Here is a 24,003-nt window from a genome sequence, read left to right on the forward strand (position 1 = left end):
CAAGTTATATATATATGTTTAGATCCATCACACGGGTTGCCCGGATTCAATGGTCATAAGTGTAATCTCGCATGGTAAGACAGAGTATAGATATTGACGATCCGATCTAGAACCGATTCACTAGACCAGCGCGGTCCAACCCGCTTATTCATTTTGTTGGTACTTGCCCTTCTTACTAAAAGAAAATGTTAGTTAAACATTTAGAAAAAATGAAGATCATTCTCACTGCTTTAAATAATAATAATCGTAAAAAAACTTAATATAATTCAAATTGCAGTAAGAGCAAACAATACAGCACACTTCCCATTTTGTCAGCAGCTGAAAGACATAAAATGACACAAATCTTAGTATGTTTCATGAAATAATTACTGATATCAAGAAAGAGTTCCATGACAGATTCCAGGATTTTGACTCCCTAAAAACTAAACTTTCATTGTTAAACAGCCCCAGGGAGATTGAAATAAGTGAGGTGCCTTGCGACCCTCAAACAGAAATTTTTTATCTTCAGGCATATCCATTCTACCAGACTAAAAAGTATGATGTCACTAAACATTTCTGGAAACTGATTTAAGAATGTTTTCTCAAACTGCATAAATTCTCTTTGCAAATGATATTGCTGTTTGGCAGTACATATGAATGCGGGTACTTTTTCTACTCTCAAACAAATTAAATTAAAAACGAGAAATCGCATTGAAAGTGCTTCACTGGAACCGAGCCTGAGACTTTACCTTACTGAAATTATTTCTGGATTGTAAAATAAAGATATATATTAAACTACTGGCTTATGTGTAATTTTTTTTCTTTTTTTGATATCTCTGGTCCTCACTCTTCTATACTAACGTTTGAATGGCCCTCGAGTCAGTGCTTAAATTGTGCCGGAGCCCGGCTCCGGTACTTCTCAGTTTTTTAAGATAAATTACAATTTTAGCCGGAACGCACCAGAGCCTTAAAAATGGTGAGCTTCGGTACTTCTTTTTATAAAACTGAACCACAATTTAAAGGGAAAAAAATAAGCAGACCTTGCAATACTCTATTTCCCTAGAAATACGAACTCATGGTAAGTTCAAGTAAAGTCCCCTCACTCACATGCGGAAACCTTTCTCTTTAAGAAAGGCAATAAATTTGGGGGAGTTTGTTTAGGAACGTTTTAAATTTCTTGCCATAAGTATTGTTATCGATGCTTGCTGTTAGTTATCCTCACAGGAAGGAAAATTTGTGTTCTTAAATGTGCGTTAAATGACAGCTAAGTACAATAAGCGTGAAATACTGAGATAAAACTGCTCAAGCATGTCTTATACATCATCTTCCCACAGTATCCACTAATGTGGGGGAAAGCGTAACCAGCAACTTTACATTCATCCTTAGGAGTCAGATTTATGACTCATTTTACTCTGACCACATCTGCTTGATGGCTATAATTATATCAGCAGAGAGCCGCGGTCAAAGAAAACTTTCTCTTTCACCAAGATTCCTCTCATTTTTTGTTTCCACCCACTCATACCCTCATTCTGTTTTGCCTTGGAATTTTCCTCAGCTATATTTTAAGTATATTTAATTTTTGTGATGATAAATGAACTTTTTCATCTCCTACGACCAGAGCTTCTTAATTTTTGTAATAAATCATAATTCTAGCCGGAATGCATCGGAGCCCTGAATAAGAAGGCTGAGGCACTCCTTTTATATAATTGAATAACAATTTCAGTAGAAACTTTATCTCGAAAATTAAATTTTAACAATAAAATTATATTAAAAATCGCTTATTAAATTTCAATTCATCTTTTTAAATTTTATTTATTTAATTACTTCAATCTTAAATTATTTCAATGAATAATAGTTAATCACCTAATAATTATCAATTAAATTATAATTAATTATATAATAATTATTGATCAAATAACAATTTATAAACATCAATTAAATAGCTATTAATTAATTTGATAACTATTTAATTTTAAAATTATTAATGAGTTTAATAGCAGTTTTATTTATTTATTTACTCTTGTTTGTCTTTGCTGACGGTCTTCCATAGAGCTCCAGCACTTCTACTCTTAGAAATTAAGCCCTGCCTCGAATAACAACCATATGCCAGTGCGAGGATTTGTTTAAAGTGCGTAGATTATAGGAACTAGTTCTACGGATTCCCAGCTGTCAGCGCTTGAAGACTCCGTCAGAGTCTTCATTATTCGCTCTTTCAAATCTGGCTCCTGCTTACTTGCTCTTTTCGCTTCCTAGGAGCTACTCTTCTGAGTTTCATTCTGATTCGTTGAATATTGTGTCATATTATAGCTATGTAATTAGGTATTTTTTATACAATATTATTGTAATATTTATGTAAAATAATAAATCATATTTTTATTTAATTACTTGCTTTACTAACGTCTTGTAATCAAGAGCCGTAAACTTCTCTTTAATCTCCTTTAGAATTAGCATATATTTAGAAACACAAATTTTTTCATCTGATGTATTTTTCAAGGTTGCCGAACAAAATGTGGATCCTACCGAATGGAAGAACCTCGACGGTATCATTTTATTGGATTAGATAAAATAAAGCAAAATTAAATGTATTGTCAGCAGACAATTTCATGCTCTTTGGGATCTGCCTCCAATCTAAAAATTTATTTTTACACTACACTTTGTGGTAGCAACAAAATTTGTTAAATATTACATTATTTTATTACAATTACAGTAATAAAATAATGTTTAACAAATGTGAGTTTAGTTTTCCCATTTTTTTATTTCAGAATTTTATTGTTGTTTTATGTAGAAAAGTTATTTTTTTAAACGGAATCTCAAATGCACAGTTGAAAGAAATCAGTCCAGGGGTCCATACTTGTTCCAAGCGCATTTATCAAAGTCAATGTTATTGAGCGGTGAATTGTTAAAAAGAACCGATTCACTTCAGTGAGCGAATGGTTCCGATCTAATCCCTTAAGGGAGTGGTTTTGGTCATGTCTAGAGCAGCAACTTCAAAGCTGTATTTCATTTTCTCTAATTATCCTTTAAAAAATTAAATGTATTTTGCAAGTTGCTTTGCCACAAATTTCAGCATTTGAATTACTGTATTTGAAAGCGTATAAGACGCACCCCCTTTTTTACACATCTTTGAAGGATAAAACTTATAATTGCTGATTATAATGAATTTACGGTATTTTAAATACAGTAGACTATCGATTATCCGGACCTGCCACACAATTTTTTTTTTTCAAGTGAAAGCAAAGAAAATAAAAATGTTCACAAAACTGAGCGAAACGTTAAATTTGCTAACATCATGCTTACTTATAGCAAAAATATCTCAGGCCTTCTCGGAACCTTCCCCTCTGATGAGTAAGTGATTTCTTACTCACCCTTGCAGTGCCCGCTCCACCGCCCTCTCTCGTCTTAATCTTACTGACACGTCCACTTCCTCCCACTTGCCATTGTTAGTTTAAGCCTGATAGTGTTTGCGAACCAGTCCGAGTTAATTTCTTATCTATAAAAGATAAGTCAGTGCTTTTTCAGTGTCTGTGCTTTTTGGTTTTGTGTTTTTCGTTACAGATTTAAAATGTCAGAAAAACGAAAGAAGGTTGTGTTGACGATTGTGCAAAAACTAGAATTAATTTCCAAAGTAGCAAACAGCGCTACAAGGCAGCAGATGGAATTGGATTACGGAATGGCGGAAACAACAGTGCATGACATTCTAAAGCAAAAAGACAAACTGGTGAACTTTGCACTAATGTCGGACAGTGCTTCCGCAATGAAAAAGCAAAAAACTATGAAGGGTTTCTATCTTTGATGAGCTAGACACTGCATTGACAGAGTGGTTAGCTCAAGTTCGAAAAGAGGGTACTCCTGTAAATGGTCCTATCATTGCGGCGAAGGCAAAAACCTTTTTTGAGTTATTAGGCCTGAAAGGAAATTTTGATGTGTCTTCTGGCTGGTTGACCCGTTTTAAGCAGCGACATGGAATTCGAGAAATTGAACTTCATGGGAAGAAACTTAGTGGTGACCAACAAGCAGCTGACGATTTCCACCATGAATTTGAAGAATTTGTTTTAAAAATAGAGCTATCTTTTGAACAAATTTACAATGCCGACGAATCGGAACTTTTGTGGAAATGTCTAAGCTGTGCTATAGATCGACAACACACCTTCTCACCCAGCAACAAGCGTATTAAAGTCTTCAGATGGACAAATTTTTGCAAAGTTTCTCCCCCCAAACGTTACTGCGCTAATCCAACCCATGGAACAAGGAGTCATTGCAATAATGAAGAGAACATATGGAACCAAGCTGCTAATGACCAAAATTGAAGAAGGTTATGATCTGAAAGAGTTTTGGAAACACTACACAATCTTGGACAGCATCTATGATATTGCACCTGCATGGGACTCTGTGAAACCGTCAACCCTCATAAAATCATGGAGATAACTCACGCCTAATGTTAAAGCCAACAACAACCTAACCCCTTTGTGTTATGAAGAAGAGAATGAAGATGTAGACATGCCCACGGCAAATGTTGCCGATATGGTGAAAACAGTTCCGGGTGGTGAGAACGTCAATGCTGAAAACATTAAGTGTGACTAAGTGTGAAAACATTAAGTGTTGAAGTGTGACGTCAACGAACCTGGCTTTGAACGCTTGACAGATGACGAAATTGTGAAGAAAGCAAGAGGAGAGACCGAGAATGAAGGACAGCGAAGTGAAGGCGAAGAAGAGCCCACTGTGCAGATGCGGAAGATGCACGAAGCGGCTTTGCAACAAGTCGACGGATTGCTGAGCTATTTGGAAGAACAAGACGACGCGGAGTTGGCCGGGAAACTTATGCTACGAAACATGCAATCTCAGATCAAGAGAAAATGCTTCCAAAGCAAGAAGCAAACACAAATGACTGATTTCTTCAAAAAGGTAAATGACTTAAGCAACGTCTCTGTTTTCACAGCATACCTTGAAGCTTTGACCCATTCACAAACTTGCGAAACGCTACGCCTCTTCTTTCATCCTGATGGTGTAACCTCAAAATTTGAAGACTGCATCCAGGATAATTTTCTAAATATCTGAACAGGAAGGAAGCACAGTTAAATTATTTGGTCAGTGTTCTCCCAAACCGATTGTTTGGTTAGGGAGAGAAGGTTTCTGTTTTTTTTTTTTTTTTTAAAAAAAACCTCTTGATAATAAATCAAAATGAAAGAGCCTGTAGGGGGCTTCATAAATGGCCGGAAGTGACACGTTTCTGGCTTGCAAACATAAAGAAGGAATCGAATTTTGTTCTCAAGCAAATGGTGACTCATTGAAAGGGGTCAAGATGACAGCAGTTGTGTTTCCAGTTGAAAACAAAAAGAAATGAAGTAAATTTATCCTGCATTGGCCAGAACATAAATTTATGCTTATTTTCAGGTTACGATATTTTGATGGGCCTTGGGAACCAAGATTTCCTTGAAGGACTGCACATTAGTAGAATTCCCAGTTGGTTTGAGAGCCAAGGGTTTAGAACTAAATAATAATAATAAAAAAGAGGGGACCGCTTTGTTCATTGTGGGCTTCCAGGTGCAAGTGGGTCGAGATCTTTTTCCGCTTCCCCGGATCAGGTGCTTGTTTGAGCGGAGATTGCTATTCCTCCTTAGACATTGGGATGCATGGGCCACCGAATTCAATTTTACCTGGCAGGATTTCCTTAGCATCACCAGTTTTCAGAAAAATCTTCCAATTAAGTTTCTTAATGGGTTATTTGCTTCGAAAATAATATTATGCTTCGTCTTCCGACTGAGAAATACAAAAGTTTATAGCTGCTATTGCTCCCGTAGCTAACAAGATTTCATGAAGTGATTAAGGTTGATTGAAATCAAAATAAGAGAAGCAGGAAACACTAATTTTTAATTTGTGAGATCTCATCAAGTATGTTAAAAAAGGAAGAAGTGCGTTTAAAATAAATAAAAGTGTGAAGAGATGGTGATGCATCAACTCTTTACTCTAATTAGATGAAAATGTCAGAATTTCATGTAGAATTGTGTTCCAAAGAGAAAAACATGTTATTTTCTACAATCTTTAATTCTTTAAAGTTAACATTTTTAGACTGTTCTAGACTTTTCAAGTGAAAAGCAATATCTTAGTAGAATAATCACAGAGAAAATTCTTTTCCAGTCAGTAAATATTTTAGAACTGTATTTTTTCGTTTGCGAACTTGCAAGTGTACCCCAGTGTCTATGCCCATGTCTCTAGTAGCCATGGTTAGTTAACACAACACTTTAAGACTGATTGCTACACATGTTGAATCTGTGAAATACCATCTTGGTCTTTAACAGTACCTCTTTCAGATTTGTCTGACAGTGGGTAGATTACATTACCTTAAAGCTGCACATAAAATTTTTATTTTTTCAAAAAAGAAATTTATTGACAGACTTTGATGTCACTTCATTACATGAACATTCAAGCTTTTATATCGTAAATTAAGATTTCATTTCTAGATCATTCAATATTTTTGTTATTTAATTTTAAATGATCAAATTATTTATGCAACAAGATTTCACTATGCATTTATGCAGTGGTGAAGGAACATGGTTGCGGCCTGCACCAGCTACCAGCTCTGAAGGGATAATAAAAAATTGCTTTTTTTGTATTAATGCACCTTTTTGTTAATAATATGTCAGATAATCTGCATAGGCCTTTACAATCACTAATTTTGGATGAATGATGTGATGCTGTAATGACTTAGTATTATTGTGCAGTATATGCGGGTGTTTCGGTTTCATTTCTTTTGAAATGCCCTGTTGAACTCACCATTTCAACCCTGCCTTAAATCTCAAGTCGTTCTGTGCAACATATTTTTAACCTGAACATATAATAAAATAGATGGCGCAAAATGTTTTAAGCAGTGGGATGGGGAGATATTGCCCATTCACTCATAGAACCAACTATAACATAAACAAATATGTCTATCTCTATCTCAATTTAGGCCATTACTCGCATTTAGGTAAGAGGCTCATACTTTTGTTTACTTTAGGATCATTCTATGGGCGAACGAACAATACATCATTTGATCTATATATGAGGTATTGAGCTTACTGTCAAAGATGAGTCTAAAATATTTCACATTTTTAATATCGTTCAAAATCTTTTCCTTAACAATTCCACCCAAAAGTAAGATAAACTCATTTTGGGTGGTGGAAAGGAGATAGCTTTTTAACCCATTCCATTGTTGAAATACAAGCTACTAGCTTGTGAGAGTAATATTTTTTTAGAAGTAAAGTTTTGACTATGTAAAATAAAATAAATCCATTATTTTAATTTTCTCACAAGCTACTGTAATACAGAGAAAGTATTGCGATTGTAATATATATATATATATATTATGGAGAAAATAACTATTTTGGAGTTACCAGAGTTAAAAAAGTGAAGTACGGGAAAGGGGGGCTTAAGACCAAAGTTTTGGAAATCCAGTCGCTAGTCCGCTTGAAGTTAAAATTTGTTAAATCTTCGATATCAGCATCAAGTTTGGGAGAAGACGGTGCAATATTATCTCAATCTGAGAATGAAATTAGAGTTAATGAAAAACTTGATAAAAATCCCTAAAGTGAAGATCAAATTAGACAGACATTCATGAAACTGAGATATAAAATGAGAGTTCAAATAAGATAAAGAAAATGACAACTTTGGAGATAATCACAATGAAGATGGCACATCAAACAAAGAGGAAGGAGGAGGAGAAGAAGAAATTAATAGTTTATTTTCTGATTGACTTTTCCCTGTTCCAGATAATCTAAGAGTTGACGCAATTAAAAGAGGAAATGAAGCATTTCAAATCAAAGATGAGCCATTTGTTTCAATTAAGAGACAAGGGCACAAGATTAAGACGAAGGATGCTAGCTGAAAGTTGATGTCTGATTGTTTCTATACGAGTCAGATAAATGGCAAGATTCTGAGAATCTGGATGGGATATTCAATCAAAAATCAAAGTTTGTATTGTTGTTATTGATGACTCTTTGGCACAGATGCAAGTCTGAGTATTACACCTAAATTTGTAACTGGTTTCCAAACTTAATGGAAACTTTAAGCGCAAATTTTAAACTTCAAGCGTCTAATTGCCAATAGAACAATGGATATAATTAGACAGACAGCTACTGAAACAGAAAAAAAGAAATGGAGAGATCTTTCAAAAACACTCCTTAAATGTCCCATGTTTACAGCTAAGCAAAATTTTTCATTCCACAGCCACACAGAGCGTTCGTCGGGAAAGGACAAAGGTAATTTTCTACAGTCGATTCAACTTCCATCAAAATTTGATTATGTACTTAGATCAAACTAGAACAATATATATATGCATATTAAAATATGTCAAAGAAATTAAGGCAATATATCAAAAGTACACAAATACAGGTATGAAATTCCAGGAGAGTTTTTACATTAAAATAAAAAAAATTGTTATCATAGTAGCGAAAACTCTTGCCGCTCAGAGGGTTAAAAAGCTATCTCCTTTCCACCACTCAAAATGAGTTTTAAAATAAAAAAATTGTTATCATAGTAGCGAAAACTCTTGCCGCTCAGAGGGTTAAAAAGCTATCTCCTTTCCACCACGCAAAATGAGTTTATCTCACTTTTGGGTGGAATTGTTAAGGAAAAGATTTTGAATGATATTAAAAATGTGAAATATTTTAGACTCATCTTTGACAGTAAGCTCAATACTTCATATATAGATCAAATGAGTGAAATCATTCATTACATTCAAACAGAAAACAAGAAGGTTGAAATAAGAGTCATTTTTAGCTTTTTTAAGAAAGAAAAAAATTTTAGAAAGCAGACATTTTGAAGATGAACGAGACTGTCTAGATATAACAATGTGCTGAGGACAAGTTTTGTTGGTTAACAAACTAAAATTGTTTTCTTTTGGAGCACATTTTAAATATAAAATTTTGAGTTCCATAGCCTTAATTTCCATGGTATTAATTCTTAAATTAGGATGCCTATGTAATTGCTTAGTTTAAAACTGTTTCAGGTGTTAAACTGAAATTCACTTCTCAAAATCTGATTGGAATTTTTTTTTTCAACTGTCAAAATCTGTAATGGTAAAAACTCTTTGCAGTGTTAGATATAAGATACTTTCCAATAGCAATTTTTAAAAATATAAATGTCTCAGTAATATTTCTTTGTAATAGTATCAAACTGTTTGTTCCATTACTTACAGACTTAAGCCCATCTACAGTTTCTCAATTCAAGTTTATTCTAATACGCAGATGAAATAGGAAAATACCAATATCAAAACAATGTGTTTATACACTGGAAAAATTGAATCCATTTCTATATAAAAAAATTTAATTGACGATTTAAAATGCATCACATCTTGTGACATCGGGTCTCTATTTACAAAATGATCGAACAAACACAAGCAAATGGTAATTGCTTTACAATTCAGTTGGCATGCAAATAATATTGTGCAAACATAATTGTATAACATGTTGATGAATTTTTCCATCACATCAGTTCATCAAAACTAAAATGGATTTTAATAGTTTTCCTTTTTAATGAAATAAATTTTAAATTGATTTTTGAGTTAATAAATTAAGAAAATGTAATCTAGCATATTTATAACCTACTACCTCTTTCACATATCACATATGGAATGTGAAGATGCTTGTTTGTCAATATATAGTCCTTATTTTTTCTAAATATAATTTAAAAAAATTTATTTCTAGACAAATTTTTATAATTTGGCTATAGTTTAACCAATAATTAGTCCAATTCCACATCGATAATTACACTTAGTATGATTAAGCATGCCGCTGAGAGCAAGAGTAAATGGTAATGGTGTAAGTTTCTTCTCAAGCACAGCCCCAACATTCCAATTAGAATCAACCATACCTATAAATAATGAAAATAATTAATTTTAATATTGTCACACAACAATATTCTCTTTTTAAAGGAGACTTCACAGCCAATCTTTTTTAAATAATAAAATATTTAGATAAAAAATTTTAATGTAAGAAACACACATTTTCTGTTATTGTTGACAAAATAGTAATTTCAAAGATTTTTTAAAAGAACATTGAGAGCAGAATATATATTTTTTATTTCTCATAATGGCCATGTAAATTTTTTTAAGAAATAAAATGGACAAATTATCTGCATTCCAAAGCTTGGTGAGTAATTTGTATATGTTACCGTGAAAGACCGAAATTGGAGAATGTCAACTTTCACAGGAGAATATCAACATTCACCAAATACGTCGGTGAAAGACCAAATATTTCACTACATTCTTGTATATTCAGACCCTCAGCGGTGTATGTCGGCAATCACAGATATGCTCTGGTGGAAGTCGAAAAGAGAGGTCATAAAGTGCCATAATACTTTAAGTTGTTGCAATAAATAAGATTTGAATGACATAATTTAATAAGTTTTTTATTACTGTTATTTTATTTTCTCATTTAGAACGTACTGTATAATTAAGTAAGTTTTTAACTTCTATTATTTTCCTTTCTCATTTTGAATGTATAGTGTGTTTTAGGTTCTCATGTTCTTATTTGAAGTTTCAAGTGCGTTTATTCGCGAATTACGGAGAATTACTGAATTACGAAGAAAATATAATATTGTTATATGTTCAACATTCACCATTAGTACATGGTGAATGTCAACATTAACCGGTGTAAGTCAGAAATAAGAGTATTTGGAAAATATTTCGGACATACACCAAGAGACTATGTGAATATTGACATTCACCGGTGAAAGTCGACATTCTCCAGATTTCGGTGTTTCAGCGTAACATATACATAAATTCAAGCATTGCTAATAGATCAACACTGATTGCAATACCATGCTTTCACTGATAAATGGCAAGAGCGGGACATGATGACATTTTTATAGCCAAACCAAAGTCCAAACATTTTTATAGCCAAACCAAAGAGTAATATAAGAAAGAACTGTGTGCAGGTTTTTGGATATGCTCATAAACAACTGTTTAAACAGTTAGTTGCTATATTTGTATCAATTATTTTCATCTCTTTTTTAACTCGAATTCATTTAGATACAGGTTGAAGTGGGTGAGAAACCAGAATTTTACCACTGGTTATATGGGTAGAGTGTTGCCATATTAACAGTGCAGTTCTACCCAAATTTTGAGAGAACACCCACGGGGGACAGCACGTGGATCTTCCATTCCTCTTCAACTATCTCTTGAGAAGATTTTATTAGTATTATACTGAGATCACAAAAGAAGACAAAACATTATAAATAATAAGATACTACACACCCAGTTTCAACAATTTTCATGGCTGGATAAAACCCGTCTCCCATTCATGAACATCACAGGTAAGATATCATTAGTTCTCACTATACAGTTAACACAGTATCAGCTTCAGAATCATGAACTGCTCTAATAAATTACCCAAACTCATTTTCAATGGCTGAGTTTCAACAAAGGCAGAAGTTATTCAGAACAAAAAATGAAGGCTTGTTACTTCATTTTTGACAAAACTGAAAGAGAGAGATGCAGCATGGTATGATGATCTATCCTGTAGGCATATTGCAAAATTCATTACTTTACTTCCTTTTAAGACAAAAAATAACATTATTTCTCAGTTGCTGCAATACAAGCTGCTAGCTTGTGACAGTAATATTTAAAAGCAGTTCCAGATATTCATAATTCCATGATACAGTATCATCTAGAAGAAATAACAGTAATTTTAGGTACTGCTGAGCTAAACATATTGTAGATTCACTAAAATAAATGAGAGAGTGAAGGCACTGTCCCAGTCCAATAGGCGGATAGAGGGGTTTACTTGCATTTGCTAGTTGAAAGTTTTTGAGCTGCTAGTAGTGAGACTTTTTGAGGAGCATTACCTAAGGGTAATAAAAAATGTCCTTCTTTAGGACTCCCGACTCAATAGAAGAGGACTTTACTGACTATGCTGGAGATCTACAGCATCTCATCTTGTATTTTCCAGACGTGATGAATTTCTAAGAAGCCCCAAAAAAGCTAAACCAAAAAAGCCAAAGGAAAGAAGATCCACAGAATAAGTTCGCAGGAGCAAATTGAACGATTATTGAAAAACGAAAAAGATGGAAGTAAAATGAAGGAAATTCTTAGCATTCTAGGAAAAGTCGAAGTTAGATGAAGCGGTCAGCTTATTAAAGACGAAAGGGTATCCAGTCAATATAAAAGATGCTAAGAAGGCACGCAAAGAAGACCATTCCTATCGGTTTTAAAGTGAGAAACCCATCCGGATCGTAATGAAGAATATTCCAGCCTCTATCAAACAAGAAGCTATTCTACAGGACTTGCAGCGAAGAAAATTTCCCGTGATAAAGGTAAAGCAGTTCACCCGTTCGTGGAGGAACAACTTTGAAAAATTGACAATCTTTCTGCTAGAGCTCAAGAAAATGCTGCAGGACACTCAATACATAAACTGAACAATGTGTTCAGTTTTAATGTGATGATAGAAAACTACGCGCTGAAGAAACGTCCAATAAAGTGTTTCCGATGTCAAGAGTTCAGCCATGCCCAACAACTATGCAATAACCCTATATGATGCTGTAAATGTGGTGAACCTCACAGGAGCAACGAATGCCCTCTGAACGCTGATGAACAACTGAAATGCATTTTCTGCATTTTAAACCACGTCAGCAGCTACCGTGGTTGCAGTGAATATAAAAAGTGATTTGAAAGGAAAAAGCCTACCTCAAGACCTGCAGTTCCAGAGAAAAATGAGGAAAACTTCCCGTCTACTAAAAGTATTCCAAAACCAGCAAAGATAAGTACTAGTCAAATGACGTACAGCGAGAAAGTTAAAGGAAATTTCAAACTGCCACATAAGGAATTTGCTAATGCCGTTTCATGGTTAAAAGACGAAAAAATCAACGAGGTCCTGAGTTCCATAATTTCACACATAGAGAAGATAAGACAGGCAAAATCAACAGCTGAAAAACTTAAAGCAGGTTTCCAAGCCGCAATGATGTTGATGAGAATTGCAGAAAACGAAAACTAAGCCAGACGGACTCCCCAAGTGAAGACTTTGCTGACTGATGATTCCATTACTGCACTGATTTCGTGATTTTCCATCTTTCCACGCCAGCGCGATTGAATGCTCTGCACAAACTTTCTAGCCTCGTATGGAGGCATTTATGGACTGCATGTTTCGGCATTTTCTAGGTTTCTTCGCCTTCGGGTCGTGGACATAAAACATGTCTCTTAATTTTTCACTAAGCTGTTCTTGATACGGCAAACTCGAAAGAGCAGGTCAAAACTCTAGGAAATTGATACCTGCTGCGAAATGGCAAGCACTAAAATAAATCTTTGAAACTGCTCTTCAGTCATGTACTATGTTTTAGCAAAATAAAGATATTCAATTAAATATATATAGAATATAACATACTTGTTACTCCTGCAAATTATCATTAACGAAACTCCTATTTACCAATGCCACAATGGGTTGTTTGTGTGTAGGATTAAATTAAGAAAAATTACTGAATGAGTTTCTGTGACTAAACACCCACAGTGTTGCCATTCAAACAGGACAATAAAAGTACCTAACTTTTCCAGATTTGTTTGAAGAAATTTCCAGGCTATTCACATAGTGCACGTTGGCAGTGCTGAAGGTAAATTAATTATGGTAACACTTGAAAACACAAAAAATTGCCAATTACATCCCCAAAGTATTATTTTTAATTACTACATAAGAGTTGTTTTCTCCACAGAGGACTGAGATTCGAATCTGCTCAACTGGGATTTTAAAATGCATTTCCTAGACATTTTGTAGCTAAAGGAAGAAAGAAATCTATTTAATGATATTTTAAAATAAATTTAAGTATTTTATTGTTCTTTTGCAGCATACATAAGTAAAAAATATGTGCTTTAAATTTCGGGATGGATGATGTTACTGCTACAATTAGTTTCATAAATATGCCTGAAATTGGAAAACATTAATTAACCTTCCAGCATGTGCAGAATTTACGACAAATTCAGTATTTAATGCATATTTTTTGCATATCGAAGCTGAAACGTCTGAAGGTAATTTTTATTCCTCCTTTCTACCCTTCCCCACATCATGGAATGTGCCAACAGGAAATCATTTGACTTTTTTTTTTTTTTTAATATATAACTAGGCTTTATGCTATGTGGCAGCTTTTCCATAAAAGTTATGACACGCGCGTGGTCATGTTTTAAAATTCGCAAAATATTTTTTCCTCAAATAATTTGTAATTTTTGTGTTATTAATTGCCGTGTATATTTTAATTTGAATACATTTGGCTCTGTAAATTTTATATCGGTTTTCATGGCAAAAAAATATGTGCAACCAGCTGATTTTGTTCAAATTTTTCAAGAATTAACTGATGAAAAAAAGGAAACCTTTGGATGGGAGAACAATAGCGATTTCCATTCCTTATTTTCTTTTATTTCTATTTTTTAGAAATAAATAGAAACATTTAAGTTAGTTTACTGTGCATTTTTGTAACCAGTAAGAAGTAAATTTCCTTGCAGAAGTAAGTAATGCTAAACTTACTTTTTTTCCTCCACCAAGGTGTTTTCCTTTATCATTGTCTACACTTGTCTTTGACGAATATTAAAATTAGCTTCGATTTTAAAATATAATTATTAAATAATAAATTTAAAATTTTCTATAATGAAATACATCACTGCATTTCCATCTCGCTAACATAAGAACTTAAAAATAATTATATTTGAATGTGATATCATTTGTATTTTGTATTAATAATATTAATATTTTATTTCTTAACAAATTTATTATCAATATTCACTCATTTCTGTCGTTTTTCTTGCCCAAAAAATTAAAACAACGGATGTCGTAAAAAATACGACGTGCGCGTGCTCGTGTAAAATTGCCAAGCGCGCATGCTGGAAGGTTAATAATTAAATTTAGAAGGAGGAAAATGCATTAAATGATGCGAATAACATTAAAATAAAGTTAATTATTTAAGAATTAAAAACAGAATAACAAAAATGGCTAGTATTTTGGCGAATATAGATATGTTAAATGGTTAGCCTAGATGATTGATTTCATTTTTTTATTTTACAGCAAAATGACAAACAAGGCATTTAAGAAATAATAAAATGTTTAAAATATGTTGTTTTATACGAAAATGGGGGGGGGGGAGGGGAAGATTTACTTTCGTTCAAGATGCACATGCGAATCTCTAGATTGTCGAGGTTACTGGAAACAAAAGATGCTGGAAACTTGCTTTGCTTTTCTAAAAGACAATCTGACTTGCTCTACACCAGCTGTCCAAATGACCCTCATGAGATACATGATTCATCAGCTTTTCCAGGTTTTGATTTCCAGATCCGATTATAAATTCCCTGACTTTTGTGGTCAATTTTCGAATTCCACGACTTTTCTTGGTTTTTCAGGTAGCGTGGTAACCTTGCATCCATATGCCAAAAAGATCTTCACATTTTATTAAAGTGCAATGAATTTTCTTCAATATTCACATGACAAAATGAGCTAGATAACTGAAGCAGAATTAAGTGAAATCATATACACAATGCATCAAGAGCAGACATGTGCAAAACAAACGAATATGTGGGGGAACAAAGCATACAAAAAGGGGTCTAGAACACAGGGTTTCCCAACATGGATGTTGTTGCCTATCAATAGGCTGTAAGGAGATCTAAGGAAGTATTACTGAATGAAGGGCAGTAAGTGGGCAAAACGAACATACTTAAAAAAATAGTTTGCATAAACATTTTCTAGGGGTCTAGAAACAGGGTTTCCCAACATGGATGTTGTTGCCTATAAAAAGGCTATAAGGAGATCTAAGGAAGTATTACTGAATGAAGGGGCAGTAAATGGGCAAAATGAACACGCTTAAAAAAATAGGTTTCATAAACATTTTCTAAACATGCATTTAAACATTATATTAATTACATAAATATTACAAACACACAGCATTTATTAATTGAGTTTGTACAGTTACTTATATTAGTCTGCATTTTCATAAACCTACATTCATTAAGATGATATTTACATTATTAAAGAAAGTAAGAAAGCAAAATATCTTAAATTAAGCTAATATATGTCAAGTAGCAAAACTTCTGATGACTGGATAAAGCCGGTCACAACTCGGAGGGTTAAAGGTATCATACTAAACCATGTCAGTCGATCCTTTACATATGCTGGTTCAAGCTGAACGTAGGTTTATTTTTCTATTCCAAGGTAATGATGTTTTCTAGTAACATTCAACATGTGAAAGGAGCACATTTTAAAAATATATGCTATTGTGTACATTGTCGCAGGAATCTAAGAATGGTACATCAGGTTGTCTTTAATTGTTATCATTCTATTCTCAATATTTTGAAAAGTGGTTTTTAATAAATAATTTGGTCAAATGCAAGTAATATAAATACCTAAACATTTTTAAGCTTTTTCAATCAGTATCTGCAGATCACATTCAGAAGGAATAAAATATTACTGATGCAAGGACAGGCAGCTGCTCTCCGAAAGGTACAGTGAACCACAAAAGAATCGGAAAACTATGGACTAGAGCAGTAGTTCGCAACCTCTTTTGGCCCCACCACTGCTAGAAGATCATCTTCTCCCTCTTTCTAAAGCTTGATGAATACATATACATTTATTTAGATTACTTTTTTAACAGCACTATACATGTTGGTGGGACACCAGAATTTCACCACAGGTTGTACAGGCATTCACCATACTAACTACACAGCTCTGCCTCAGTTTTAAGGAAGAACAGCATAGCGGGCAGTCCAAAGGTCTCTCATCCCTCTTCCCAATACCATTAACCACTTGAGAGGACTTTTGGGCCACCATGTATTTTGAGAGCCCCTTGCCACACATACACCACATGCTTACAAACATTACAGCCTTCTTCAGAATTAGAGTTTGGGTTCATAGTACCACAGTCAACGTCACTAACAACTTTACCTGGGCAGCTTTTAACAGCACAGTGGGAACCAGGTGCAGTCTGGCTGACCATATCCTCCCTGTAAGACCCTCTGGTGCAGATCAAGTTTTAAAAAATTCTTTTCATTCATGACCCCTTATCATCAAGACTTTTTTGTAACTCAATATTAAATATAGAATAAGGGTATAAAAATAAATATTTTCCCACAAATAATTTATTTCTTTGGTAACAATATAGCCATATGAAAAGTAGTAGTTTCAGGATTTGTTTTAAGTACATGAAAACATTACAAGCATTGAAGTTGAAATACTTATTCCACATAAAAGTTTTTAGTCACTTGACAGCTAAAAAACTTCATTTTGGGATAAATAATGGCAGATGATTAATCTTAACAATGTCGAATAATGCAATTTTTTAAAATTCATTCACCTGACTTAAATTTTCACAACCTGTTAGGGGTCACGACCGACAGTTTAAGAAACGCTTGTCTAGAGTTTGGAATATAACATAAAAATTATCTCTTACAGAAGCCCCCAATATTATTATTTTTATAGGTACAGAAGCTCTATGCATGATTTTAATAGTGCTTACTTATTATCATAAAAAATATGGATTTTAAAATAAGCTGAATATTTAAAATAAAATACATAAGAGTAAAAAGAAAAAAATTCTTAAAAAAAATTGTTAACAGCTGAATGATGAGTTTGGCAGAAAAGTAAAAAATGTTAAAAAGTTCTTACCTCGAAACATTAAATTTGCTTTAGGAAGATCAATTTGATATCCTATACTACATAGAGTTTCTCCTAACCTTAAGTTTGTTTCCAATTCAACACCCATCTAAAAGAAGGTTATATATATATATATATAAAATACATAGGGTGATTCTAAATTGCTTTTACAAATTAAGAAGGGTGATAGTACCATGCAGACGACCAATAATTACCACAGAACATAGGGTCGCATTTTACGCCGATAGGCAGAAAAGAGAAAGATAGAGATGCATAAATAAAGGAGAAGACTATCAAGAATTAACCGAATACAAATTTGCACTGAGAAGAAGAAACATTTTGCTCTTAGTTGATACCAGAGAAAGCCAAACAGAGCAAACGGTGTCCTTGAAGATGACACATCATCATTTCAATTATTACCTTGATAACATAGTCTGCAATTTTTTGTGAATACTATGGCGGAATACACATATGAGGGATTGGCAAATATTCACTTCCCATACGGTGAAGCAAAAGGGAAGAGATGCAAAGCATGAATATTGTACGAACAGCAGTTTCCAATTCATCGGATTCCAAGTCATGCAACCTTTTCCAGTGTTAATTGGAAGACTGTGGTTCTTTTGCCATCTCAAAAAGCAATGCAGGGCGTTCGTGAAATGTACAAATGCCAGAAACGGAAGGGCGAGTTTTGACTAGATTTGAAGCAGCTCCTTCCACAAGTACGCAAGCGGTGGCACACGAAATGGGCATTTCGCAGTGATGTGGCATATTTTACATGAGGAACACACGCACCCCTACCACATACAAGTGTAATCTTTGGACACAGATGATTATTGCTGTCGAGCAGACTTTGTGCAGTGAATGCTTGAAATGAGGAATAACGATCCATGATTTCCTGCCTTAATATTACTTAGTGATGAGGCAACATTCAGCAGAGAATGCATTTTCAACATGTACAATCAACACGTTTGGTCTGACACCAATACCCACTGTACTACCCCTCATAAACAACAGCAGAAATTTTCCATAAATGTCTGGGCAGGTATCCTAGGCGATTATCTGGCAGGCCCTTACATCATGCTAGATCGTTTGACCACATCTTCTTCAAACAAGTACTTCCCAGTTTATTGCAGGCTGTTCCGTTCCCCATTCAGAGAGACATGTGGTTTATGCTCGAGAGCCCCAGCAAATTTTTCTGTCACGCTCCATAACCCTGTGAATGCCACATTCCCACACAATTGATCGGACATGGCGGACCTGTGTCTTGGTCCCCTAGCTGACTCGACCTCAACCCACTGGACTTCTGGAGGCAGAATGAAATCTTTAGTGTATGATATGCCTGTGGACTCAGCTGAAGGTCTCATGGCAAGATACCAGGAATCTTTGGAAGGGTGCGCCAGTCGTTCCTTTCGATGTCAACTGTGCAACAACACGTGTGGTCAGCATTTGGAGCACTTTCTGTAAGTTTTTCACTAAACAATAAATCTGATTGCACAACTTTTGGTCTCATTCATTCGCTTTCCCAGCACTGTTGTAAGTTCAGGTTGGAATTCTGATACTCCTCTTTTCTGCCTCTCAGTGTGGAATGCGACCCTATGTTCTATGGTAATTACTGCTCATCTGGATGGGTACTATCACCCCTCTAAATTTGTAAAAGCAATTTAGAATCACCCCATACATAGCAAAATGTACAATATTACAAGCTAGATAATATGTATACACATATTATGTATCAAACCATTACTTTACTTACCTGCATATTTTCACCACCTTTACGATAAAAACAAGCATGCAGAGAAGCAAGATTCACTGTTGCACTTGCAGTATAATTAGACCCTGGAACAAGTAAAAAGTTCAAAACTCAATATTATAAGCGAGACGACTTACAACATAATTCAACCATGAAATAAGTAAGACATTCAAAACTTGCACAAAGACACAAACTAACAAATAACTGCTCTTCTCTTAATTTTTTTTTTATCAAAATATATTTTATTAATTCTTATATTTTAATAATTTTTCCTTACAGCAAAATATCTAGAAACATTTTTTCAAGAAAAGTAGAATGCAGAATTTTTACATAGATCTAACATTTTATCTCCCTTGCACAAATACACCGATAGATAAAAAAGTTCCTGGTCAAGCTCAGTTGCATACCAACAAGTGGTAGCCCATGGCTGCACTATAGCAAGTGACCATGAACCTTGATAAAGGGCAAGAAACATTGCTGTTTTAACATTGAGAGTTATTTCATTGGTGTTTTGTGATGATATGTGCATTGCAGCCCACAATTACACTATGGACAGTTTATGATTCGCCAGGAAAGTGATCGGTTCTTACATTGCCACGAAAATTGCTTTTTTGGTTTGGGGATCTCAGTACGAAATACCTTGAATTTCCCAGATTTTGACTAAAACATTTAAATTCCAGGACATTTCCCGGTTTTTCAGATGTTCCCGGTAGCATGGCAACCCTGAATAACAGATACAGTTCTTGCCGATTTCTTCCTTTTTCTGCCAGCAGCCGAGCGGCTAAGTCTCTAAATACGGTTAGTTCAGTTTGGGCTTCAATTCCTGGTTAATGGGCTGGCTGGGTGTTTTCGTGGGTTTTGCCATATGTAACACGTACATGAGCCAATTTCTCTTAGGAAGTCCTCCATAGGCATCTCTCTGCTTAGGTAGATAGCCATTGAGAGCTTAAGATAGGTTTGGCTATACTCCAATAAACCAAACCTTTTTCCACAGGTGAAGACGAAGCTGAAAGGTAGTCATTTTTTCACAGTTACCACGATCCAGTATAAGTCACAAAATGTTATAGATCTGTTCATGCAAAATGGCAAAGGCTGCATTAAGCAGAGGTAGAAATGCGAGGACATTGCTATGGAAGGTGAATATTATGAAGGAAATTATAATAGGTAAGTAATGCACTTTCTAATCCACCATGTATGTGATAGAATAAAACACATTCCTAAAAGCTAAATTTAAAACACACACTAAAAAGCACCACAAAAAGAAGGATAAGCATGTTATAATTGGAAGTAAAGTAACCAAATGATAGAATTTGAGATGAATGAAAAATTTAAATAAAACTAATATAAAAAGTAATGTTCAAACGAGGAACCTTAAAAACACTAAATAACTCAAGATCAACAAAACAGCATTTTCTGGCTACTAAAAACAAAACACGAGAATTGTTTACAGTAAAAAGGTAAATGATTAATTAAATATAATGAATTATGTTGGAAGAGACTTTTGAAACAGTTAAAATAATGTTCGAATTACTTTTAGTATTTGTTACAAAAAATAAAACTTTGCTTTCAATTCATGATAATTTTTTTATAAAGAATAAGGCATTTAACTAGTAAATGAAATTAACAGAATGAATGAAGAATAACAAAATAATAATGAATGTTTTTTATACGGGCAATCAAAGACAAGTGCCTCTTCTTCAGCAGCAAAAACATTTAGCCTAATTTTAAAGAAAATGGGTCACATTTTGATTATATGTAAGAAATCAATGAAAATCACATGAAGCTACTTTAATATGCCATCATGAAATTGAATGGAGGGTGAACTATTAGCATTCTCAAGTTTTTAGCACTGGTCAACTTTAAAAATAAAAATAATAATGAATAGCACAGTGGTTCTCAACCTTTTTTCCTGCATGCATCCCATTCATCACTGCTAGAAGATCACTCCCCCCTTTCCAGTTTTTTCAAACTAAAAAAATACATACACATTTATTTAGATTTAGGTTCTTTTTTAATCAGGCTGGCCGCATTCCTCTCTGAAACTATGAAATCCATCCTAAAGGGGAATTCTTCCCGGGTTGAGAACCCCTGGAATAACACATACCTGTATACCTTCCAGCTAAAGACATTGCAGACACATGACCTCCAGGAACTTGAGGACCATACTGGCATACCATTTCAGCACCAAGTGCCAAAGATGGAATAACATTTTGAAGATAATGTAGGACAGCCACCCCTGAATTATTCAGGATATCTGTGTTGGCTAGCATTAAAGAAGCTGTGTAATCTAACCCCTTGTAATCAAGAGCGAGCTGAGAAGCAACAAATTTTGAGTCTTGGACCTGAAATTCATTTTAAATTACTTAACGGTAAATAACATAACATTTTATCCAATAAATTGTAGTTTTCTTATTTTAGAATCATAAAATTCAGAAAGGATTTAAATCTTTATTATTAAATAATAAAGAATTTGCACACATGTACGTCGTGAAAACATGGCAGCAAACACTATAGTCATGAAGAACAAAGTGTTGGCACTACCCAAATTAAAGTACTTTTATTTTTCATGGGACAGTGTGCTGTCGTTCAGCAAAGTGTATTTGCATTTTTCTTCCAAATTTAATTTGTTGTTAATTAACCCTCCGAGCAGCACAGGATTTTAGATCTGTCATGAAGACCGGTATTTAAAAAGCATTTATTAATCTAGATTGTTTAATTACTTATTTTAGTCCATATTTTCATAAACTTACATTCTTTAAGATGATATATTATTAAAGAAAGTAAGAAAGCAAAATATATTAAATCATAAGCTAATATGTGCCAAGTAGCCAAACTTCAGATGACCGGATAAAGCCAGTCATAATGCTCAGAGGGTTAAGAAAGAGAATTAAAAGCAATAAATGCAGATTTATTTCAATTATTAATTGCTAACTGGACTTGTGAAATTGCATTAGTTAGATTCTGTACAATCATTATATATATATGTTACCATGAAAGACCGATATTGAAGAATGTCGACTTTCACTGGAGAATGTCAACATTCATCAAATACGTCGGTGAAAGATCGAATATTGCATCACATTCTTGTACATTCGGACCTTCACCGGTCTATGTCGACAATCACAGATATGCTCTGGTGTAAGTCGAAAAGAGAGGAGTATATGTACATGCTGTGACTGCAAAAGGAAGTGTTCCACAAATAAATGCAGTTGTAAAAGAAAGGGCCTCTTATACAATTCGAATTGTCATAACAGTTTAAGTTGTTGCAATAAATAAGATTTGAATCACATAATTTAGTAAGTTTAACTTCTATTATTTTCCTTTCTCATTTTGAATGTACTGTGTGTTTTAAGTTCTTATTTTAAGTCTCAAGTGCGTTTTTTTTTCAAGACTGAATTACGGAGAAGAAAACATAATACCCTTATATGTTCAACATTCCCCATTAGTACATGGTGAATGTCGACATTTACCGGTGTAAGTCAGAAATAAGAGTATTTGGAAAATATTTCGGACATACACCAAGCAACTATGTGAATGTTGACATTCTCCAGATTTCGGTATTTCACTGTAACATATATATATGTGTGTGTGCATGTGTAATGATTCAAAGCTGTAGATGACTTACTGATTCCCAAACTGTGCACAGACTGACAAGAGCCGTGTAAATGGAAATGATGGAAAGAGAAGGCATAGTTGGAATACAATGGTATTTATAGTACAATTTTTCTTTAATGTGATTGGCTAAAAACAATGCAGAAGGTTGAGAGACAAATTTTAGGGCAGTCACTGAGGTATGCATGGCCTCGTGCTCTTAGAATACATATATTTTTGAATGCATTATTATGGACATTGGATAGTGATTCGAATTGTGAAAATATTTCTGAATATGACTTGTACAATTCAGATACGGCCTTTGATTCTTCAAGAATGCCTCTTAAATGAAAAGAATAAGGCTGTTAAAGGATTTACTTGTGAAAAAGATTTACAAAAAAATAGACTTTAGCAATGCAGTGGACATTCTTCAAAATTCACTTCAATTCGAAGACAAATTGATGGGTTGCCAATATCTAAAGGACAATCCAGAGACAGGATAAGAATTGACATTCAGATATGGTAGGTGCGTAGATTATAGAAACTAACTCGCATACTCAGAACATTAGAGGTGAATATTTTAGGGCTCATAACAAGTCTTGATTTATCTGATATCACTGATTCTGATGTTTTAGAAAGTGATGATTTATCTGTTGCTCATCTAAATCCTGAAAATGTTGCTGGCCAGTAATGTAGTCCTTCCCCCTATTTCGAGTAAGGTTTCTAAGACAAGACAAGGTACAGACAAGGGTACTAAAATTGTGGATCTTCTTAAAGCAGGCATGCAACAGATGTGTGGAAAAAAAAAAAAAAAAAAAAAAAAAAGGGAAAAGGAAAAGGAATTTTGACTATCGGAAAGGAAAAAAATTCAACTATACTGGTTATCAAAAATTAAGGAAAAATCACAAAAATCATGATTACTGAAAAGGTTACATGTAGAATTTTATGAAACTTAACCACAATATACAACACATAGTAAGGTATCAAATAACATAAAAAGAAATTACCAGACAATTATTATGGTAGCATAAAAATTAGCACACGTATAAAATGAAAAAATCGAAGATGTCAATTTGCTATAGTAAAAGTACCTTC

General features: G+C 34.0%; 1 protein-coding gene across 1 annotated transcript in view; it reads right to left on the reverse strand.

Annotated features, from left to right (window-relative positions):
• Positions 1 to 9,261: 9,261 nt before the first annotated feature.
• The window catches only part of Tom40 (Translocase of outer membrane 40), a 47,668-nt gene continuing 32,926 nt past the window's right edge, over positions 9,262 to 24,003 (reverse strand). Inside the window, exons 4-7 of the mRNA XM_085814209.1 lie at positions 21,422 to 21,659; positions 19,321 to 19,403; positions 17,580 to 17,676; positions 9,262 to 9,825 (exon numbers count right to left, since the gene is read on the reverse strand). Coding sequence (XP_085670335.1) covers positions 9,686 to 9,825; positions 17,580 to 17,676; positions 19,321 to 19,403; positions 21,422 to 21,659 — 558 coding nt within the window. The 3' untranslated portion in view covers positions 9,262 to 9,685. The remainder of the gene's footprint in view (positions 9,826 to 17,579; positions 17,677 to 19,320; positions 19,404 to 21,421; positions 21,660 to 24,003) is intronic.

The sequence above is a fragment of the Stegodyphus dumicola genome, chromosome 3 (assembly GCF_044657685.1).
Source record: "Stegodyphus dumicola isolate Sdum_Otavi_A_Nest chromosome 3, ASM4465768v1".
Lineage (NCBI taxonomy): Eukaryota > Metazoa > Arthropoda > Arachnida > Araneae > Eresidae > Stegodyphus > Stegodyphus dumicola.